Source organism: Aspergillus alliaceus, assembly GCF_009176365.1.
Source record: "Aspergillus alliaceus strain CBS 536.65 unplaced genomic scaffold BDW43scaffold_63, whole genome shotgun sequence".
In the NCBI taxonomy this organism is placed as follows: Eukaryota; Fungi; Ascomycota; class Eurotiomycetes; order Eurotiales; family Aspergillaceae; genus Aspergillus; species Aspergillus alliaceus.
Window position 1 is genome coordinate 112,317 of NW_022474746.1, and position 22,110 is coordinate 134,426.

The 22,110-nt window shown below is 48.1% G+C and overlaps 6 protein-coding genes across 6 annotated transcripts; 2 read left to right on the plus strand and 4 right to left on the minus strand.

The window, feature by feature from the left end:
• Nucleotides 1–552: 552 nt before the first annotated feature.
• Nucleotides 553–3,633, minus strand: BDW43DRAFT_214380 (uncharacterized protein). Its single transcript, XM_032039308.1, has one exon. The coding sequence runs from the start codon at nt 3,542–3,544 to the stop codon at nt 830–832; it is 2,715 nt and encodes a 904-aa protein (XP_031895412.1). The 5' UTR covers nt 3,545–3,633; the 3' UTR covers nt 553–829.
• A 332-nt stretch (nt 3,634–3,965) lies between these two features.
• BDW43DRAFT_290903 (translation initiation factor 3 subunit CLU1) lies at nt 3,966–8,654 on the minus strand. The gene is made up of 4 exons (XM_032043555.1): nt 8,275–8,654; nt 8,141–8,206; nt 8,002–8,057; nt 3,966–7,926 (listed from the first exon to the last, which is right to left on the minus strand). Exons 1-4 carry the CDS (start codon nt 8,309–8,311, stop codon nt 4,330–4,332), a joined length of 3,756 nt encoding a protein of 1,251 aa, XP_031895413.1. The 5' UTR covers nt 8,312–8,654; the 3' UTR covers nt 3,966–4,329.
• A 1,253-nt stretch (nt 8,655–9,907) lies between these two features.
• BDW43DRAFT_303799 (ATP-binding protein) lies at nt 9,908–13,032 on the plus strand (the record flags this gene model as incomplete). Its single annotated transcript, XM_032045478.1, has 7 exons — nt 9,908–9,954; nt 10,013–10,378; nt 10,432–10,673; nt 10,734–11,074; nt 11,130–11,547; nt 11,912–12,217; nt 12,290–13,032. The coding sequence occupies 7 exons, from the start codon at nt 9,908–9,910 to the stop codon at nt 13,030–13,032; spliced, it is 2,463 nt and encodes an 820-aa protein (XP_031895414.1).
• A 261-nt stretch (nt 13,033–13,293) lies between these two features.
• On the minus strand, nt 13,294–14,771 carry BDW43DRAFT_214462 (RTA1 domain-containing protein). Its single transcript, XM_032039309.1, has 3 exons — nt 14,368–14,771; nt 14,211–14,303; nt 13,294–14,136 (listed from the first exon to the last, which is right to left on the minus strand). The coding sequence occupies exons 1-3, from the start codon at nt 14,582–14,584 to the stop codon at nt 13,538–13,540; spliced, it is 909 nt and encodes a 302-aa protein (XP_031895415.1). The 5' UTR covers nt 14,585–14,771; the 3' UTR covers nt 13,294–13,537.
• Nucleotides 14,772–16,557: 1,786 nt separating this feature from the next.
• On the minus strand, nt 16,558–19,343 carry BDW43DRAFT_315798 (putative phosphoketolase; the record flags this gene model as incomplete). Its single annotated transcript, XM_032048145.1, has 7 exons — nt 16,558–16,595; nt 16,655–17,480; nt 17,545–18,475; nt 18,528–18,680; nt 18,746–18,980; nt 19,057–19,131; nt 19,181–19,343. The coding sequence occupies 7 exons, from the start codon at nt 19,341–19,343 to the stop codon at nt 16,558–16,560; spliced, it is 2,421 nt and encodes an 806-aa protein (XP_031895416.1).
• Nucleotides 19,344–19,842: 499 nt separating this feature from the next.
• BDW43DRAFT_322906 (putative acetate kinase) lies at nt 19,843–21,583 on the plus strand (the record flags this gene model as incomplete). The annotated part of the gene is made up of 6 exons (XM_032049644.1): nt 19,843–20,222; nt 20,275–20,589; nt 20,643–20,705; nt 20,762–20,834; nt 20,893–21,270; nt 21,563–21,583. 6 exons carry the CDS (start codon nt 19,843–19,845, stop codon nt 21,581–21,583), a joined length of 1,230 nt encoding a protein of 409 aa, XP_031895417.1.
• Nucleotides 21,584–22,110: the final 527 nt, after the last annotated feature.

The following is a 22,110-nucleotide window of genomic DNA, read 5'->3' on the forward strand; positions in this document are numbered from 1 at the left end:
ATACCGTTGATCCACTGTGAGACACTCAGGATTCCATAGTCTTGAGACATGCATAAGGAATGATAACTGCTGTGAGTTCAATCTAGGGTTACGGTACCATGGAAGAAAGAGGTACTTTGCTCAGGACCTTGGGTATGGAATGGAATCGGGGAGGTCCGGTACCACAGAATTCAATACCCAAAAAATGGGAGATCTTATCAACTCCCTCAAAGACCAAACAATGCCGTTCATTCTCAAGGAAAGAAAACCTCGATCATTTCTGTCATGAATGTTGAAATACATCAAAATTCAAATGGACACACCGGAGAATTCCCCAATCAGGAAATTGAAAGGAAAACCAGGACGAGTCATATCTCCCCATCTAGTCCCTACCCAACATTGTTAGCACGGAGTCTCTAGTCTTAGACATCATGTCCGAGCCCTTAATATACGGAATGCTCCATCCGCAAGGGCTCCAACGCCAGGTCAACAAGGCTCATCCACTGCGAAATTGTATCAAGTTAATTCATTTCTATCTTTGGCGCCAACTAGTCTAGGCTAATTCAACATCGTGAAATTAAAAAAGCGTACCCAAAACGACCCACCCAAACCAAACATCCCACGAATGCCCGGGTATCATTTACTATCAGATAAAAGCTCCAAAGAAACACCAAAGAAAAAGAGAGACTGAGAAAGGAAAAACCTGAAACGTGTCGTTAAGTTCGGCAGACCAAAAAGAAAGCGTGGTGGAAATGCCAATGACAAAAGGAACGATAACCAAGAAGTGTCTAAAAAAATCGGATTCCTCACACCTCCGGGAGGACTACGGCCAAATCAAAAAGAAATGCTCTCAGAGAAAACTCAGTTCGTCGTCACTATCGTCATCTTGTGAGCAAGGTATGGTGCGTCTGTTGGCAACAGAGGCGATGAATGGCTGTTTGCAAGCCTGGGGATACGCTGAGAAGGATTTTCTGCGACTCGAGCTAACGGTAGGTTGCGGGTGACATCTGCTAGTAGTCATTGAGTCTAAGGCTGAAATGTTCTTATTGACAATGACAACCTCTACCTTGGTGAACCTGTTCGGGACTTTCGGTTGGACCAATTCCTTGAGGGCCCCACGCGCAGCCCTGGTCCGGGCGGCTATCGGTGATTCTTCAAACAGGAGGTCGGGCGCCACCGGCGAATCACTGGTTTGGCTTTCCACAGGACTCGAGCGAAGCCTTTTACTCGGTTTAGAGCCTAAACTAGGGCCCGTGCAAGTTCTTTTATTTGAGACGGATGGCGCAGATGATGTTACACTGGAAGCAGCATCACTCGACGGGCTAGAACTGGCCGATATACAACTCGTCGAGCACGCGATCGTTGCCGGTTGCTGTAACCTCGTGGGATTGGATTTCGAGGTGAAATTCCACTGTGTAGATTTGGCTTTGGCTGCAGGCGTGCTGGCCACCCACTCACCAATGCTTTCTTCCCACCGGTACAACCCAATGCTATCATCCAGGTCTTCCCTACTAGATGTAGGCCACTGTTTCATATCCTGGCCTTGCTGGAAGAGAATCGCTTTCTCTTGGACTTCAACCGCCCAGGTATGATCATCAGCATCCAGGGTAGACTCAGCCAGCCCCATGGCGGTTTCTGCCGCCACCTTCAACAGGAATAAAGAGTATCCATGAAGACTCGTTAATCCAGCAAGCTGTGAGACTATGGACCGGGTCCCTGGGGATATCCTGGTTCGGTCGCTCTTGCGCCTGCGCTCGTAGAACTGAACAACCTGCCGAGCCAGCTCCGCCAATTCTTTGATTGATTCTTGCTGAGAAGCTAATGATATGAAGAAATTCTCCATGTTTCTTCTTGAAATCGAGTTCGACGGACAGACGGGTTCCAACGGCCCTGGCTCGCTGCATTGTAGCATACAGTTACCTACTAAGATAAACCCACGGCGTAATGATTGAAAAGTTATCTTCTCTGTCTGCCACGACCGTCCCAAGCCAGTAGCCCGCTGAGCGGTGCAGGCTAGATGTCTCAGTGTGTTTCTGACTTTCACGCCGACCACCTTGTCGCTATCGCTTGCGGATTGCGATCGTGCGATATACATTCCACACAGCACAGTAATAAGACTTGAAGTGAGATTGTTCAAGGCATCTTGAATTGGCACAGGACACGGTGACTGGCCTTCGAGGGAATTTGGTGTATTCGATGCGGAAGCACGAGTGTCCCTCAGACGGCCACGTAGTGCATTAGTACTGTTCCCACGAGAAACAAGCACGTCTGAGACCCGGTAAATCCCACTCGCTGAAAGTATCACGGCTTCAATCAACCGTGTCGCAGAAGCTGAATTAAGACACTCTGCGGATAGTGATTTGATAGCCCCATCTACACAGCGTTTCCACAAATTAGTAACCATCCATTCTGGAGGCATGGCTCCGCGTAAAAGGAGTTTTGCTACCTCCTCAAAAACGAACGAACAGCTTCCGATGGACTTTGAATAATAGGCGCCAAGAGTACGGATAGGATCATCACAATAAACGGATAACCTGTGCGGATCGAACGCTGTGGGGTTATCATATGTGTTAATGGTTGTGAGCTGTTTAGACAGTAGTAGTTCAAAGGCGTCAAATTCACCATGGCTCACGCATTCCTCCAGAAGTCGACAGGCGGCGAGCTTAGTGATCCACCCCTTGTGTATCATCTCCGAGACTAGATAGATACCCTGAGCACGCACGGCTTCGCGGAGTGGCGACCATCCACTGCCACCCGGTGCGTAATGGGCCTCAAGCTCTGTAAAATATGCATCACACATGTCCACATCACATTCCTCATCCATTTCATCCTGTATCCTTTGTTCTTCTGCTATGAATTCCGGAAGACGTCGCGCGGCCATGGACAACAAAGACCGAGCTCCCTGGCCTTGTTGTTGGTTTTGCGATAATGCTGGAGTTTTCCGCGTCTTACTCAGGAATTTGATGAATATGCGATCCAAAAAGTGTGCGATATCCACAAGACCCGCATCCCCTGAAAGGTGGAGTACCTCCTTCCACGACCCCTGGTAAGCAGAGTAACTACTATTGTTCGTTCGCGTTGCCCTGCGTTGATCGCTCGTTCCAATATTATCTGTGAGTAAAGCATTTCGAAAAAGCTGTTTCCTAATTGAAGTCGATTCCACGGGCTGCTTCATTTTGCCGGTAATGAGGGGAGTCGCAATCTCGATCGCACCGGGTAAAGTTCTCCGTCGTTCAGGGCTGTGAATTGACAGCCTGCTGCGTCTTCGTGTCCCATTCTTTCGTCCTCTACCCGAGTAGTTATGTCGTATTCGTCGTTTGATCGGCCTTCCAGGGACCCAGGCGGGATCGCCAGGTTCTTCGTCCGAGTAGGAGCAGCCTTCCTCAGCACTATTCACCCGAGCGGATCGAATACGCCTAGTAGCTCCTGCATCACCACTTTCCTTGAGTTTCGAATGCGCGACACTCAGAAGGATCTCGTTATGTTTTTCTAGTCGATGATAGATAGAACTTAAAGGCCGCAACAAGCGATTTGCCCATTTCGCGGTCGGTCGTATATCTTCCATGTTGCACCTATGGATCCGCTGAGTACCTAGTTTAACCGTTTGCTTGGAAGTCGATCCAACTATCGATTTATCGAACGGGTCTCATTGTTTATCCATATTGATGTTGTTTGCTTGCAATACAGTTGCTCTAGGACATCAAATTCATCAGGAACAGTCTAAGAAAGGGGTAAATTGGAAAGTCAATGGAATATAATGGGATATGATATAACCAAAATATACAATGAGTAAGTGGCTAAGGGGCCTATGGTCTGGTCGGAGGTGCAGCTATAATGATCAAAAGGCGTAAACGTTGGGATGGGACCGAATTTAAGGGTTCCCAGAGCGGTAAAGTGCCGGTCACTAATGTAGCTACCGGAACAACAATCTTCCCACCTGAATGTCCAATACCTCAATCTAATAACTACAGGAGAACTCAGTGATACAAGCACTGGAAATGCATAATTTCATTATATATGCATGTTTAAGACACTCGTTATCATATATGGTACATAGAACACATCACAGGATAGCATGCAAATCACTCGAGCTTGCTATGTGCTGCTCGGTGAGGGTTGAATCATGCCAGAGAACAAAAGCCATGAAACACCGAACGGTGAAAGAGAGTAGAGAGGTTTCTAAAAAAAAAAAATAATAGTATAATCAAGTATCCCGCTCATCCGACGTTTCCCGCTCCTATAGAATGACGTTCATATATAGTACTCTTAACACAGGTAGGGCATAAAAGTAAAAGGTCAAGAAAGGAACCGGTAGATTTTTTTACCAAAAGAGAAGAATTAAAGAAATGTTCAAGCCGACGACTTCTTCGAGCCACGCAGCTTGGGGTTGCTAGCTGCGGCACGCTTCTTCTGCTTAGACCGCGAAGAAGAGCTGGTATCGCCACCTTCGATAAACTTCAGCAGTTCATCAATGCTCCGAGAGTCCAGCGAAGAGTTGCCTGCAGAGGCTCCAGATGACGAAGGTGCAGCCTGGCCGACCTGAGGCTGGACCTTAGTACCAAGAGTACGGGTGTTCATGTTGATACGGCGCAGTCGGCGAGCCTGAATATCCTTGGCGTGCTTGGCGATAGAAACCGCATTCTGGGTGAGCTGCTCCAGCCATGTCTCCGCTTCCTTAGTATTGCGGTCATCGGGACCCAGTTGGCTGAGGAAAATGTTGTAAGCATCACGCATCTTGCCAACGGCTCCCTTGGAGTCTTGATCAAGTGCAAGCGCCTGTGCCAGCTGGAACAAGATGGTTGCAGTGTTGATAGATTGCTTGCCAAAGAGTGACTCGCACACAGACAATGAAGCCTCGAACCATTTCCGAGAGTCCGAGTATTGCTTGAGGTGCTGGAGCATCACAGCTGCGTTGTTCATGGTGGTGATGGAATCAGGGTGATTTGATCCGTAAATAATCTTCCACAGATCCATAGCGTGCTTGATGTAGACCAAAGCAGTCTTAGTGTTTCCAGAAGCATGCTCGAACAGACTAAGGTTGAGGTAGCTCAAGATGGTGTCAGCCGAATCAACACCGAGGGTGCGCTCAGTGACTATGACGGCCTTCCGAGCCAGTTCCACAGCAGCCTCCTTCTCATCAGTCTGGTAGTAAAGCATGGACAGTTGGTGGTACAGCTTGGCAACTTCTGGGTGGAGGATGCCGTAGATCTGCTCGTGCAGAGACAGGGATTCCAAGATGAGTTCCTGGCCTAACTGCTTCTGGTTCTGCATAAGAGAGATACGTCCGGCTTCCAGTGCCTCTTCGGCAAGGGAACTTCTAGGGGAAGCATCCTTAACCAGAGGTACAATGTTGAGGATATCGTCTGGAACGATAGAAACAGCGGGCTTCTCCTGAGCGGGTGCACGAGCCGGAGAGTTGGAGTTGCCGCCCTTCTTTTTCTTCTTCCTGCCTTCGTCTTGGCTAGAGTCGTTGGCACCATTAGTAGGAGGCACCTTGGCGGGCAGCTGAGACTTAGCAAAAGCATAATCACGGGCGCCAAGCTGGAGACCGAGCTTGATTGAGATATCACGAAGGAGTTGCAGATGTCTCAATGAATTGAACCACTCAGATTCAAGGGTGAAACGATACCGGGTAGCAACTTGCTTCTCAATCTCAGCCCGCAGGGTTGCTGGAGTAACCTTCTCGAAAGAGAAGTCGGCCTCGGGATAAATTTTCCGCAGCGACGCGTCGATGTCAGCTTGAGGGTTAGAGTTGACATCGGCACCAAGGAGGCAGTTCAGCAGGTGGGCAATGCATGAGGCAGTGAACGGGGCCGACACGTTGCGCAAGTACTGGTTTGCAATGTGCTTGAAGCCACGGGCAATCATTTCCTGTACAAGCAGGATGGTTAAAGCATCCAGACGGGCACCCTTCTCTTTAGACATCCGTGCCAACTTGCCGAGGTAGCGGATGTTGATACCACGCTTGTGCAGAAGTTGACCAAGAGACTGTCCGTCCATCGGGAAGCCGACATCTCCATCGTGAAGATCCTGAATCAGCTCAGGCATCACCTTAGACCGCAGGAAGTCGCAAGTCTCTCGAACTTCCTTCTCGTCCTGAGCCCACTGCTCCTTCTCTTCATCAGTCTGAGGGATCTGACCGCTGCAGACATCAGGGTTCAGCGCGAGAGAGAATCCAGAAATGTCAACCCGCTCCTGGTCCGCTGCCTCCTCACTCTTCTCTTCGGAGCCCTGCTCCTTGGATTCAGCATCTTCAGATTTCTCCTTGGAAGCGGCTTCCTCAGCCTTGGCGCTACGGCGACGTTCAACCTCGGCCTTCACGTATTGGCTCATCTTGTGCCTCCAGTAGGACTCAACAAGCTCCAACCTCAAAACTGACATGCGATGGGGGTAGACATCGCTGCCTTCTTCTTCCTGCCAAGTGACATCCAGAGGGGCGACGCGGTAAAGATCAAGCACATATTTCCTGCCATCGGTTCCAAGCAAGCCCTTGGTTTCAACACTGCCTTCAAGATCATGACGTTTTCCGTCTTTATCCCAAACAGCGTGCTTCTTGATCCGAAGGGCCTTGGACAGTTTCTCGAAAACTGGCACAAAGTCGGGGTGGGTGGCCACGACATCCTTGCCTTCAACACCACCGTAATCAATCTGGTGCTCTCCAGGTTCGCGCTGCTTGAAGATACCAGGCACAATACTCTGACCAACAATACGTTTTCCAAGGTAGTCCACAACTACGGTTCCAGGGGTGAACAGACCGTTGATGTCCAGCTGGTTAACTGCCTTGATTCCTACAACATCCTTACCGACAGCTACACGAGCAGCTTCGTCTCCACCCTCGGAGGCAAAGGTGCCGACACCGTCAGCGCCGAAGGAATAGAAGATGTTGTTGTACACAAAGATCTGGGCGTCACGACCCTCTGTGGGGTTGAGGGGAGCCACCTCACCCTTGGCAACCAAAACGGCACCGCGGGCCGCAGCCTCATTATAATCAGCGAACAACTTAGATGTCAGGCGCTCCCGGAAAACTCGGTCCTGAACGGTATCGCGAGGCAACTCCCGCGTGGTCTGGAATTCCTCGTTCCAGTCTCGCAAGGTTTCCGCATTGTCGACACCCGATATCAAATAGTTCTCCTGCGACCGTGTGATATCAGGCTGGTGGGCATTTACATTGGATGAAGGGGGAGCAACGAGCCATGGGCTGTTAGGGATGGCGTTCTGGAAAGGGAAGGTAGTAAGGAGATCCTTCTTGTTATTGGCCTCTTGCAGAGCTTCGAAAGAGGCGTTGAAAGAAGGAGACAGGTAAGAGATCAAGGTAAGAAGAGAGTGGGCGCTTCCTTTCTTAGGCATAGGCTTCGGGAAAGGATCGAACCTGGCATTAGAGCACTTGTTCACGAAGAAGCCAGAAACGTGAGAAGTGATCTGGAATTGCTCGCCCTCGTTGGTAATGACCTGGAGATACAGCAGGTGTCCCTTCTGGCGGAGATGATAAGGGACAGGGTTCCATGGGGATAGCGAAATCGACTTGACAGTCTTAGGGAGAGGAGCCTCTGCTCTGGGGAGGATGGTCTTCAGAGCCGGTGCGCCGGCAATGTCGTATTTGGACAACGAATGGTCCTTATCAGCGGTTTCACCATCAGCCGCCTCGGCGGAGATAGAATCGTGCAGTGAAAGGCCAGCGCTAATACCTTGGAGGTTGTCGACACGGTCGCCTGCAGCTCCGACCAGCTCTCTCATTCGGACAACGTGCATGCGAGATTCCTTCTCGGTGTATGGGTCTTCCACAAGAATAATTTCCGAATCGGCCTTCAAATCGGGGACCTCGGAGAGCTCAACAAAGTCGTTGATGCGCTTGCCGTTGAACTCCAGGTGGAAGCAAGTATACTGGAAGGTGCTGGGAAGCTCGACAATTGACTGTCGGACATCCTGGACTTGCTCCTGGCTTGACACCTGCGGAGGGACAGAACAGTTAGGCAATCCGTGCAGGTCTATCTTTATTTAGACGATAACTGGTCAAACACCCACCATCACCTGAATCTTATAGGGCTCATGAGGAAGCTTAACGGAGATCTGGAAAAGGCCTTTCAATTCAAACGACCAGGGTTAGCCCGAAAGCGATCACCAAAATAAATAAGAAAACACTCCCCAGTGTGGAATAGCATACCTCCGTTCTGCTCCTCTTCCTGAGCTCCCTCGGGGTGGTTTCCATTGGTGAGCTGTTCTGGAGACTCTGTTACAAGCGTTAGTTTAAGACATTCTCCGCACCGTGAATTTTCAATGACACAAATGAACACATGCCTTTCGAGTGCTCCAACTCGCCATTGGTCTGCGCCATTATAATCGATTGATTAGGAGGGAAAGCGAATTTTAAAGGAAGATGAACCTGAAGCTAACTGTCCAGAAGCTCCAGACCCAGTTGGGAAACGGAATTAAGAAAAATGGCGGCGTCGGGGAAGAATGGAGAGTGAAAAAAAAAATCAAAAAAGTTATGATATACAAGTACAAGGGCAATTGAATATAGTAAAAGCAAACCCCGTACCCAGACAAATGAAGGGAAACAGAACAATGCCCCAAATACGGAAAATAATGACAGGATGCAAAAAGGTTGAAGCTGGAGAAAGCAATGGGGAAGCCGGGCAAGAGAAAATTTCGCGAATGCGGAATACCCTCGGAAGTGCTCGGGGCGGAAGAATGGGTATGGTAATAGAATTACATTGGGAAAAGACAGAGCATCAAAATCTCCACACAACCATGTTTTTTAACCCTCAATTGAACGATATCCACTCTTGGTACGGAGTATCTTTCCTTGTCATGAGTAATGCAATTTATCAATTGACTCGACCCCGGATATCGCTTCCCTTGCTACCCTGTTCTGTGCCAATTGTCCTATGCGTATGGAAAGCATCGATATTCGAATGGTATGTTCCGTATCCATGGACCGTTTGTCTTCCACAACTCTCTATCTTGTATACCACAGTATCCATAGATCCTTCTTCTGAGATTTCCCCGGGGTGTCTGAAATAGGTATGAAACGAATGTAATGAAGTTAGACTGTACTACGTATGTATCTAACCATCGCCAGTCCGAGTACCAGAACCCGAGACATGATGGGTCTTGAGTACTAGTATGTACAACTCATATCTACTACAGGTGTCATCACTCGAAGCATGGACGGACTTAAAATACCTTTTCCGGTAGAAATGAGGGCTTACCAGCTCTTCGGCAGAGTTTGCCGTGTCGAGTTCAGCCACACTTCTCAACAAACTGGAGCCCGTGCCAAGCCACAACCGATCTTCATGCGATCGAGGCGCAGCATCGTCGGAGAATATCTTTGTCTGGAAATGGAAGAATTGGGTCTAAGCGTAACACCACACCTTTTTTTTGTCTTGGGCTGTCGTTTCTCTCTTTCTCTGATCCAATTCCCACTGGTTGACACTCCTTAAATCACCATCCTTATCAGGCGCTCGCTAGCGGGGGTGCAACTGGTGTTGATTGTTTACTCGCCACGCCTCCTTTTCATGTATTCACTACGTCATTTTTTCCCCTGCATTATAGTCGACAATTCGCAATTTGGTTTATTTTTTTTATAATATTTTCGGTTCTGATCTTGTTAATTTACTTTAGCCTGGATAAATTCTTTTCATTTTTTTGAGGAGAGGGGAAATTCCGTTGTATTGGTACAATTAGTGCCATTTGTTCAATCTGCGGTACCATGTATCGAAATATTCCACGATCCTTGCCAATATTCTCTTCGGGCCGCATATGCCTGTCGAGGCCGTTGGGGCTTAACCGAGTAGCTCTATATCGGTCAGGATTACATTTTTCACAGGGCTCCTTCCAGGCTGCCCCAAACCCCCTAGAACAAGATGCAGGCGATGAAGGATCTCGAACAAACAACTCGGAACCAAATTTTAGATCAACTATTCTGAAAATGCTAGAGACAGCTGCCACCACTTTTGCTTCAATTGCTGTTCTAGGGTATGTGGCTCTAACGGTCTCCCGTTGTGCGCTTCTTTACTTGCTGACTGATCCCTAGCGCCGCTGGCTACTCATACCATCGGTACTACAAGTACCTCATCTTAGAGAAGATGGAGAACGCCTTCAAACCGGGTGACCCAGCACTCGAAGTTGCCGGGGTAGAAGCAGGCAAGCATCAGTACCATCATGAGGAGCATTGGGTTGTCCGCGATGAACAACCTAGAATTGATCGAATCATCAAGGGTGGCGCGGGAGGTCGTTATTTCTTGCTCATTGGAGAGAAGGGCACTGGAAAGACGTCTATGCTTCTTGAAGCGATGCGTAAAATCGATGGGGAGGGCTGCGCTATGTTTGAAGCCCATGGCGACCTCGAAATCTTTCGGATCAGACTAGGGAAAGCGTTGGATTATGAGTTCCACGAAGAGTAGGTTACTTTTGGGTACTCCATTCCGCAACAGAACTAACAGGTGATGCCAGCTACATTGGAAGTCTTTTCAGCATTAAGGGTCCTCGAGATACCACACCACTCTTAGATATTGAGCGCGCATTTAACAAGTTAGAGAAGGTGGCTCTGACGCGAAGACGCCAGGGCTTGCCCGCTTTGATATTAATCATTAATAGTACCCACTTGGTTCGAGACGACCATGACGGTCAGGATCTGCTGGAAATGATTCAGCAACGGGCGGAGCAATGGGCAGCTAGCAATTTGGTGACGACTGGTAAGCTATACTTTCCCTCTCCATCCGTAATCTATGCTCTAACGTCACATAAAATCAAAGTTCTTAACAGTGATGATTACTGGGTATACGAACGCCTTAAGCGATACGCAACCAGAATGGAAGTTATTCCCGTTTCGGATCTGCCCAAGGGACGGGCGATGGATGCCCTACGGAGGTACCGTAGACAGTACTTTGGTGAGGAACTATCTCACGAAACCCTTGAGGAAATCTATGATAAAGTTGGCGGGCGTTTGTCCTACCTAAACCGGGTTGCAAAGGCCAAAGACTATATGAAACTCTGTGATAGCATATGCGAGGCCGAAAAGAAGTGGTTTCTTAACAAGTGCTGGATCCTTGGGCCGGAAATGGACGACGACGTCATGGATGAGCAGAAGTACTCAGTAAGTACAACAAGTGCCTCGAAATATCATGAACATGTCACTAAGCCAGTAACAGTCTGCCGCTATGGTTCTCGCTAAAGCACTTGTCGACAAGGAAAAAGAAATGGAGAAAATATATGATCCCGAGAGAGGCCATATTCTTCCGGAGATTCCTCTGCATAAGGCACGGGAGATTATGACGAGAGCGGACTTTATCCAAAGTTATGATCATGATAATATCTTTACAATTGACTCTCGGGCTATGGTCCGGGCCGATTCAGTCCCCATGCAGAGAGCTTTCCGAGACATATGCGCATTTGAAAAGTTTGATGAGCATCTGGAGGGCACTCTGGAGCGTATTGGCGATATTGAGAGTCTTGGGCGGACCCGCGAGCTCACGATCAAGGATCTCTGGAATCAGGGTAAATATCAGCTTACCATGCGGGATCAGAAGGGTCATGGCAATGGTGTCGTTGAATTCTCGGCGGTAGAGGGTCAGAAGGAGGAGGATGACGACTGACGTTTAGAGCTCCAGTGGTCAAGTGATTATGAACTATTGAGAAGTACATCTGTATCCATCCCATTCCAGATATAGTAACTAGCCTGTCTGTACAGTCAAGATGAACATATGAAATCATGCACCTGATAGTCAAGATAACCTTACAGTAGTCGGGATGCGAGGGTTCTGATTGGTGGATGCTTCAGAAGTGCGGTGACATCATCACCATCTCACCGCCCACCAGAAATTCCTCCCCAGCCTCCATGAATATAGCATTGATCTCTTCTCCACCTTCATTTCTCATGTTACCTTTCAAGTCCGCCAATATTGCCACCGTTACCGCATAATACATACTCCAGCAATGTCTCCTCGCAAGAAGGAAGTGCTATCAGTTGTAACAGCGACTGCAGATAGCGGCGCAGAAGAGCCTGAGAGCAGGTTGCGCCAGAAGACTCGGTTAGAACGGATTCCCCAGCCAGCGCGGTTTGTCCTCGTCGTTCTCAGTAGCCTGGCACTGAGTGCTGGATTCTTCAGTCTTACGTCTGGAGCTACCCTTGGTGAACTGGGAGGTGTGAGCAGGCATCTTGAAGCATGGTGGGAAGTGGGGGGTCTTACAGTCTGGAAGGGAGTGGAGGTTGGGGTTGCTTGGGTCTTGGGCTTTGATGGTGAGTTAAGTTGGAAATTTTTGAATGGCTTTAGGGTCCTTGTATCCAGGAATATCTGACAAGTCCCTACAGGGCGGGATGTATCATCTTTCATCTTCCTCACTCACCTCCCCACCTACGCACTTCTGGCTTCTTTCTACAACATCCGTCCCACCACGGTGTTGATCTCCTACGCAATCATCTTATTCTCGACTTCAGTCCCCTTCGTACTCCTGCGCAAGCCGAATTCCGTGCACGACCTGTCGCATGCACCCTCCGATGCAGTCAACAACCGCTCGATCCTTCTAGACCGCGCAACAACTCTCTACACCACTATCGCTGCGACCTCCATCCTCACAGTCGTCTTATACATGAGCTACGCAACCTGGCTCCCAACACAGCTAGTCCTTCACTTTCAAAACATCCCCGACATTAGCGCCGTCCACGCTGGCCCCGCGGGTCTCCCAACCCTCTTCCTCGCCCTCCTCCCTGCCGGCTGGGCGGCGAGGGATTTCCTCTTCGTCAGCTCGGCTGGTGCGGCATCAACTAAGAAGGTCGACACGACTGAGAAGAGCGCCTCATCGCACGAAGGCGAGTATCTTGCTTGTGCAATCTATCGAAAGACATGGGGCGCACTGTCACCCAAGATGAAAGTCCTTACCTCGCGAACAGTTCTCCTTGCTGCCATGTTGGTCGCCAATACCGTCGTCCAGTTAGCAGGGACAGTCGAAGGAATCAGCATCGAGGGCGCATCAGCTTGGGGCTCTGTCTGGGCCGTCGGGGTCTTGGCCGTGGGTACAACTTTTGGTTGGATCGAGTCGGTTGACGGCGTATAATTCCTCAACTGGTGGCGCTGAATCAAACGCGTGATGTGTGACCAAGATGAGAAGTACTTTGTTTATTCTCTTCCTTTATGATCTGGTGAGGATGCAGTACTATGTGTTATGACAACTTTTGCCTGTGATGTTTAGCTGGGCGCTTCGGGTTATATCCGAGTCCTGTAATCATGTTTTCTCTTGATCTTGATGGTTCCTGTTTCTAGCTTTGGCCTTGGTCGATCGCCGTTACGTCTCCAGTCGATATCATATTTTCTTCTCTGTTTTTGTAATTGATGGCTTTGTGAAATTTACCTGAAAGTGTGTGCTAAGCAGGTTACCTCTTCCTCCCTTATATATTGAAACATTATCTTTATTACTTTTGAAAATCTAAAATCTAAGATCTAAACGCTAAGGCCAACGAACAGTTCCGACTCCAACAAAATAGAAGAAAAATAGAAGAAAAAAATGAAAAAGAAAAAGAAAGGAGAGATCAGAAAAAAAGCGCGGAAGGAAAAGCAAGACTTCACCGAAGTTCAGTAGCATGGCCATATCCATCCTCCGACATGATCTCCCGATCATACTGCATCGCTTTATTACTAGGCATCAGCCAGCCAGGATGGAAGATATTGAACACGCCAACAGAAGCCACCATCATTGCGCCATCGAGCGCAATGAAGTACTTCTCCCTGGTGATGAGGTATCCGGTCCAGCCCTGCGACAACTCGATGGTACGATAGATACTTCGAACATATATGCAGAGCACGGAGAACACCATGGCACCGAAAAGGGGGGTGATGGACCCGCTCATTGTTTGCAAAAGTCGACGACGGAGAACCCGGCGGACGAAATCGGCGGCGCAAGCGACAAAGACGGTAATCGAGAACATCTGAAAGACAATACCGGCGACCATGATGTGGGTTCCTGGGGCTGTGTCGCCATTTTCCTTGTTCACTTCTATGGAAGCCATGCCGCCGCCGATGGCTTGGATGACGAGCGAGATGACGTCGCAGGTGCAGAAGATCCAGAGGTACATTTTAGGGCTAAGGATGGAGGACTCGCGGCCAAGAAGTTGGATGAACCGGCCAAGGAGGACGTAGATGCCTGCCGTGAAGAATGTGGGAGCTAGATCGACGGTTGATTAGTTCTTTTCCTGAGGATGGTGTAGATTGTTCGCCGGCTCTGCGTTGGTTCCTTACCAATGATCAAGGTAGAAATTTGCATCAGGAAGGCAGTCATGTTGTAGGGACATTCTGCAGACCATGTACGTCCAGCCCAACCCAGGACCTCCGCTGTATTAGAGCAATAATTAGAATGTTAAATTGATTGTATGACAGCCAATAGAGCGCTACATACTCAGACACCCAATACTAAAGACAGCGCACCACCAAACTCTTTTCCAAGTAAACTGAACTGTGTGTATGATCATCGAGAGGCCAAAGAGAACGAGAAATACGACGCCAGCAGCCAGCGACGGCTTATATCCGTACGCAGTGTCCAGGCCATCTATGAGACTATGGCAGCTTCTCGACAGCTGTTGTTTAAATTCAAAGTCTTGATCGGCCGACGGCATATTGAAGATAGGTCCGAGGCTTTTGCAGTTCCAGGGTTAAATGCTAGAGCACCAGTGGTAATCAGGCCTGATTGATATCGGGCAAATGGTAACGGGGGAAGAAAAGATCAATGCAAAAGCCGAGATATCTTATACTGTCAGATCAAGCGATCAGGCAGCGGCCAAGCTATACTTCCGAATACTAGAGAAACAGGTAAAAGAGTGGCTGAGCAAGTCGCTCGTTTAATATGGGCTATGAGGGAACAAGAAGCGAGACAAGTCACACAAGATACATCCCTTGGTGTGAAAATCTTCAAACTCCTACAGGGCCATAGTCTCAAAATCGGGTTTCGGACAGTTCCAAAAGCCCACGCTCTCGCATTTGACGTAAAGGTGGGCCACCCGTTGCGAGGCGGCTTCTGATTGCTCCCCATAGATGGTCTTTTTATTCGGGCCGCTTGTACGAACAACTTCATTCGGTAGACTGGTAGAAAGGCTCCAATATGTTCTGTCGGAGTTCCGCCCTGTGCCTGAAAGTACTCGCAAGGTCCGCCATTTTGGGTTTAGGGTATCTCGTAAGAGTTTCATGGCAACGTCGGAGATAACATCCATTGCCCGTGCTTCTCCAGTACATGCAGTCATATTGTTGGATCGTGGCGCTTGCATCAGATCCTTCAGTTAGATGGAATTTAAAGTCGAATGTGTATTTCGTAACTGAGGCTGAATTACGTAGGCCATAGCTCTGTCTCAACGGCGGCCGTTGACCTTAGTACTAGACTGACCGACGTATCAACCAGCGTGAAGCTGTGCGCTGGATATTGATAAGGAAGCCGGTATCTCATTCTGGCATCGTGTTCATAATCCCCTAATATCAGAAGGGGTAACGGTGGAATAGAAGAGAGGTGAGGTATATCATTGTGATCTCCCGAGCATCTTCTAAGGAATAGTTGAAATCAACTCCCGGCAGTTTCCCGAGCATATCAGCGCTAAGCTAAGCCGTATTTGGGCTGCCAATCACGGAATTACGGAGAAGCTTGCTGTGGGCAGTCGTTTCTTGGCATGCAAACCTTTATCAATCTAACCAGATTAGGAGAACCTTGAGAGAAGCTGAGCTCAGCTTACTAAGAAAGGTATGCACTTAGTTAGGTTGAACTCTGTACAAGTCGGTAAGTTTCTATGCACATCAAGTATCGTATCTATATTTCCCGATTCATATTCAACTTACACCCTTACTGTACCCCATAACAGACAGTCTAGACTGTGCTAGTTTGGAGCGACTCTAGAAAACCAATAGCTCTGCCGCGCTTCTTAAAATAGGTAAGCTTTAGGCAGGCTTTGGCTAATTAGACTTTGTTCAGAGGTCAAAGAACGAGATAGCATAAGCTTGATAATTCTCTACGATACTAATTTCTACCCTGGTAGCATACTGAACTAGTGCCTCAATAGAAGCCTCGCTCTTGTATGCCTATTCTACGAGGCCCGCTGTCAGGCTGCCTTAATATCATTTCTACTATCCTACTATTAAGCAATCCCATCAGACTGCACGGCGACATATATATAAGGAGGGGCAAAGAAGAGCTTCCAGAGTTCGGCCAAATCCTCAATTATTGTAGGTCCCAACTTATCGCTATCCCATATCTAGCCCTTAGAATAGTTCCCATGGTGTCAACTAGCAATAGATGTCACATCAGTCTTAGTATTACATATTTATTGACGCACGAGTAAGAACCAGACAGCTACCAAAGTTGATCAGGATATGCTAACTGTACGAAATACTTATCAAACAATCGGAGATTTATGTCCAGACTACAACCCAAGCCTTCCTGGACAAGGGACATGAAATGAAGTATAGGAATAGGATTAACTTAGTAAAGCGTATATTGACGACCACATCACATCGGAAAAAGAAGCAAAGATAAATTTTAGGTTCTATTGTGTCAAGGCAACACCACATCCATGTGAAACGCCCGCTCCCCTATCTTCTATTTCATCAATCATTTGAATTGTGGCATTTCGTACATGTCATCAGGGTCTTACTTGATCAGCCTCGGACCTTAGGCAATTCATGAAGATGAGGTGGTGGTGACTTACCCTTGCGATTTGCAAAGATGTACTTCCGTGTTTCGACAATGTTGTGTGTTAACTCTGTACTCAACTCTTGCTCATGGAGTTGAACTTTCTCGTTTCGCTTGGCTGCTCCTTTAATAGCAGCCTGCGCCACGTGGAAGCGGGACGTCTTGTTCACAAGCATCATATCGAACGGTGTCGTCGTGCTTCCTTCCTCAATGTACCCAGCGACGCTCACGCGCTCTAGACGAGGTCGGCCGAACAGAAGGCCCTGCAACTCAGTCGGATATCCGTGGTAGTTGAAATGGATTGGTTTGTCAGAGGTGAAAGGGTTATCAAAAGACTCAGTTGTCAGGGCGTGCGGGTGGGCTCCTTCATTCTCCAGGATCATCAGATCCGTCACGTTGATCACACGAACGCGAAGTTCAGGACAGCGCTGGCGCAGAATTGCAGCAGCGTAAATGACTTCAAACATCACCTCAACACCAATTCCAACGAGGACAACATCTGGATCGAGTCCGTCATCCGTACTGCAGAACTTCCAGATCGACGCACCAGCTCTACAGTGGCTTTCTGCTTCTTCGGGTGATAGGTAAACGGGTGTCGGCTGCTTCGAACCGACCATGAGATTAATGTAATTCTTGGACTTCAAACAATGGTGGGCCGTCGTTAAGAAAGTATTAGCGTCTGGCGGTAGGTATACACGCGCGGCATCAGGCTTAAGCTTGAGGACGTTTCCGATGAAGGATGGGTTTTGGTGAGAGAAGCCGTTGTGCTCTTGTCGGGTCCAGGTACTGGTCTCAATGTAGTTGATACTAGCCACATCCTTGTGCCATCCTGTTTCCCGGGCCTGTTGTGTTGTCGCTCTTGTTAGAGAAACTTATTGGACAGGATCTAGTAGCGAGAATGCATACCATCTTCATGAATTTGGCATACTGCACCATCATGGTGTGAACAATACCCAAAAAGCTTTCATACGAGGGGAAGAGGCCCACACGCCCTGTCAAAGTGTAGCCCTGAAGGAAACCCTGGCACATATGTTCGCTCAGCACTTCAATAACGCGGCCGCCTTTCGCGTTTGAGTACTGGTCCCACTGGAAATTCCTACCAGTATGCGCCAGAGCGGCATCCAGCTTATTACTCTCTAGTTCATCTGGGGAGAACAGCCGGACACTGTGGGGGTTTTGGGTGAAGACTCTATCTATAAGCTTTCCGATTGTCTTCATCGAGCTTTCTTGCGAACCCTTTTCCACACAGAACGTCCTCCAATCCGGAAGATCGGGTGGCTCGTATGCTTTATATGCCTCAAAACGTTGACCAAGCTTCTTAGAGTCATCGATGGGAATAATAGACTTGACTTCATCAATAACGTCTCCTGTCTGGGTGAATAGTTCACCCGGGTTGTAGGAAGACAGCCACTTCTGGAGCGCCTGGAGCTCCTCCTTGTCCTTCTTTGCATTGGGCAGAGGAACCTGATGCGAATGGAACGACCCTTCGATAAGTTGACCATGCAGCTCCTTGGGCCCTGACCAGCCCTTTGGCGTGCGTAATACGATCATGGGCCATCTGGGTTTCATGATCGGCTTTCCAGAGCGAGCCGCTTGCTGGATTTTATGGATTTCCCCGATTGCCCAGCTTGTGGAGTAGTGGAGATCGGAGTCAATGTCATCAAGATTCTCAACAATGCGTACTTGATAGCCGTATCCTGTGAAAAGGGAAATCAATTCCTTATTGTCCATGCAACCAAAAATGGTGCGTTCGCTGATCTTAAACCCATTGACATGCAGAATTGGCAAAACTGCTCCTGATTCTGCGGGATCAATGTACTTTATTGCGTGCCAGGAACTGCTTCCGTTAATAAAGGAGTTATATTCTAGTTGACCATTCAACTACTCACGTTGCCGTTGGACCTGTTTCGGCTTCTCCGTCACCGACCACACAGGTGACAATCAAGTCTGGATTATCCATAACTGCACCAAAGGATACAGCTAACGCATAGCCCAACTCACCACCTTCATGGATGGCTCCTGGGGTTTCAGCGTTGATATGACTTAACAGAATAGTCAGCTCAAGCTCAGCATGATTTTCTTTATTGAAAGAAATTGGGAGTACAACCTTGGCAGACCGGCAGAAGTACTAAATGTCGAGATGAGATTCTTGAGACCTTCCTCGTCTCGGGAGTACTGTGGGTAGAACTTTCCCAACGAGCCTTCCAACCACAGAGAGGCTAGCAGACCTGGTGCACCGTGCCCTGGCCCAACTACATACAGCATATCCAGGTTTTGCCTTCTAACGATGTAGTTCAAATGGGAATATACTAGAATTAGGCCGGGACATGTTCCCCAGTGACCTATAATGATGGCATCAAGTATGAGTGGACATGTTTCTGTGTCAGATGATGTATGTAGAGCACGATGGGACCTTACCAAGTAGTCGGGGCTTGATGTCTTCATGTTTTAATTCGCGCTTCAACAACACATTGTCCTGGAGAAAAATCATTGCTGGAGAGCATTAATGGATGTAGAGCAATCTGGTAGAAGTAAATCTCACCTGCCGCAATATAAGCAGCTGCCCGACGAAACTTGAGCAAAGCATCGTAGGTGGATTGATCTAAGGAAGCTTGCTCGAGTTGGACCTGCAGCTGTTGAACGATATCCGGGATGTGCGATGGTTCGGCCTTAGGGTTCGGCCTGTCGATGACTTCTCCTGGCATGATAAATGATGCTTGAAAGATGTGGGGGTTTGTATTTTATTGGTTTGATATTGCTTTTTAGGTATAAAGTTCGATTGGTAGTATGGATCAGCGCCAAGAAATATATGATAGAAGGGAGACGGAGAGCGGGTGTAAATCTTGTGGGACGACGCTCGCGTTCGATTACTTTTCCGTGGTTATTTGAGATGCAGATAATCCCAGCCATAAATCATAAAATCCTTGGATTAAATAAGGGTTCATCGGAGATATATTCAGTTCCAGTTCCAGGTTGTCGGGTCCCCCAACTACATACGTCACCATGGGAAGGCCCTGACATCACCGACTGCACCTCAGCAGGAAATTTTGGCCCACCAACGTGAACAATATAGTAGATTGGTCCTTTTCATGAATATATCAGCAGAAGAGAAGAGCTATAATCCAGTTGCCTATTATTTTCAAGTCCCTGTCAGCCTGTCACCCCGCGGATATAGAATATCTCATCTCAGTTCAACGCTTCAACATGACACGCAAATCGATCCTCTCGGTTAACGCTGGATCGTCCTCGGTGAAGATCACCTTTTATACCTTTGAGACCCCCCCCAAGGTAGTTGCCAATGCACAGATCTCAGGGATCACGGCTCCGCCAGCAAAGTTTAAATACACCCGGGGTTCGACGAACCACAAGGAGCAACTCAAGGAAGATTTGACCACCCCTCAAGATGCATTCAAGTTCCTCCTGAAACGATGCTTGTCGGATCCTAATCTATCCGAAGTCGCCAGCAGTGATGATTTGGCGTTTATTTGTCATCGAGTTGTTCATGGGGGAGACTATGAGCGCTCAGTGGTAATCACCGACGAAACCTATCACCACCTGGAAAGACTGGAAGATCTAGCTCCACTGTATGTAGAGCCCATGTTCCTTCAACCAGAGCGCCCTCCTGACTGGTGACAGACATAATTTCTCAGCTTTGGAGATCATTCGACTCTGTAGAAAGGAACTTCCCTCTGTTAAGAGTATCACGTTCTTCGACTCTGCTTTCCACCAGACCCTACCAGAATATGTAAAGACGTACCCAATCAATCAGGATACCGCGAAAGCAAATGGACTTCGAAAATACGGGTTTCACGGGATTAGCTACTCCTTCATCCTACGTTCAGTAGCTCAATCTCTCGGCAAGCCAGCGGAACAGACTAATGTGATTGCGATGCATATTGGAAGTGGTGCTTCAGTATGCGCTATCAAAGCAGGCAAGTCTATTGATACGTCGTATGGATGGCCTTCACCGGGATTGGAAGATATATGCTGATGGATATTCTTAGAATGGGACTTACTCCCTTGGCCGGCTTACCCGGTGCCACTCGTAGTGGTGACATCGACCCATCGTGAGTATTCCCGAGAAGTTAGCTCTGACCTGTGATGGTTAATATGTGCTTGACAGACTTGTGTTCCATTACACAAGTGAAGCAGGAAAGTTGAGCCCTGCAAGTACTAAAGAAATGCATATTAGCACAGTAAGTTCTTGAGATTGGTCGGGAGAGCAACGAGTTAGCTGACTAAGGCCTATCCAAGGCCGAAGAAATTCTTAACAAGAAATCTGGCTGGAAAGCGCTCACTGGAACCACGGACTTTGCCCAGATAGCTGTTGAGAAACCCCCAAGTTCACAGCATAAGCTTGCTTTCGACATTGTTGTCGACCGCATTGTGGGGTATGTAGGTAACTACTTTGTGAAACTAGAAGGAAAAGTTGACGCTCTTGTCTTCGCTGGTGGGATTGGCGAGAAGAGTGCCCTATTGAGGAGCTCCGTTGTCGAAAAATGCCACTGCCTAGGAGTTGCGATTGATGCATCAGCTAATGACCAAGGGCCCTCCGATAATCAGACTGTGACGGACATCTCCAAGACGGATGCCAGCGGACCACGCGTAATAATTTGTCAGACTGATGAACAGGTAAGTCTAGCTGCTTCTTCACGTCTCGATCACCTTCACTAATATGCCCTCGAAGTTTGAAATGGCATACAATTGTATTTTGAGACACGGCGGCAACAACGGATCATGATGCCTCGGAGAGAAATGAAATACTCAGTGGTCACGTCCCTTTGGTGACACCTAAGGCAGAGTACAATCTTTTATCAATCACGTTATCGGTCCTAGCTTGTATACACATTTTTCCTCGCCATTTAACCTACATCCATAGTTCTCATTGTATGGGTTTACTCATATTTGGCTGCTCCTTCCATAGCTGAACTGGAAAACTCTGTAAGAATGGCTGGAGCCAGGAAAGTAGTGTAGTGCAGTGAATGTTTTATACGGAGTACTAGTAAACTACCGTATGGCCCTACTTTGCATGAGAGTGATCGAACATAAGCGTACCCCGTAGCTGACAACAAGTACAACATCCGACAAGCATAGCCCCAGCACAGCTACAACTCTTACAAATTGTCTTGTGAATTGGAAGCAAACTTCATTGGAATGTGGCGACAGAGAATGCAAGAGAAACTCAATAATTAATGACGCCAGCAGCGAGAGAAAGCTGACTTCCGCATTGCGATGTATCAATTCAAGCTCGATTGAATGATTTGAGAACCTGTATCGGAAAGTATCTTCTACCTAGCAATGAGAGTACAAAAGTACCTTGTGAAGAGTACTAAGAACCTAGAGGATACATACATGCATGCTCACAAGCATAGAAGCTTTATGCTCACAAACACTTGGTGGCATGCTGCCACAAGTGATGGGTCGAATTGATCAACTTACTTTGATCCTCTGTATCGAGAGGTCGGTCGGTGC

Coding starts and splice junctions, on each gene's coding strand:
- BDW43DRAFT_214462 (XM_032039309.1), bottom strand. CDS start 14,584: ATGCCGTCGGCCGATCAAGACTTTGAATTTAAACAACAGCTGTCGAGA. Junction 14,304..14,367: donor CTTTAGTATTGGGTGTCTGA/GTATGTAGCGCT, acceptor GCTCTAATACAG/CGGAGGTCCTGGGTTGGGCT. Junction 14,137..14,210: donor AATTTCTACCTTGATCATTG/GTAAGGAACCAA, acceptor CCGTCGATCTAG/CTCCCACATTCTTCACGGCA.
- BDW43DRAFT_290903 (XM_032043555.1), bottom strand. CDS start 8,311: ATGGCGCAGACCAATGGCGAGTTGGAGCACTCGAAAG. Junction 8,207..8,274: donor CGAGTTGGAGCACTCGAAAG/GCATGTGTTCAT, acceptor CGCTTGTAACAG/AGTCTCCAGAACAGCTCACC. Junction 7,927..8,001: donor CCTATAAGATTCAGGTGATG/GTGGGTGTTTGA, acceptor GTCCCTCCGCAG/GTGTCAAGCCAGGAGCAAGT.
- BDW43DRAFT_214380 (XM_032039308.1), bottom strand. CDS start 3,544: ATGGAAGATATACGACCGACCGCGAAATGGGCAAATCGCTTGTTGCGG.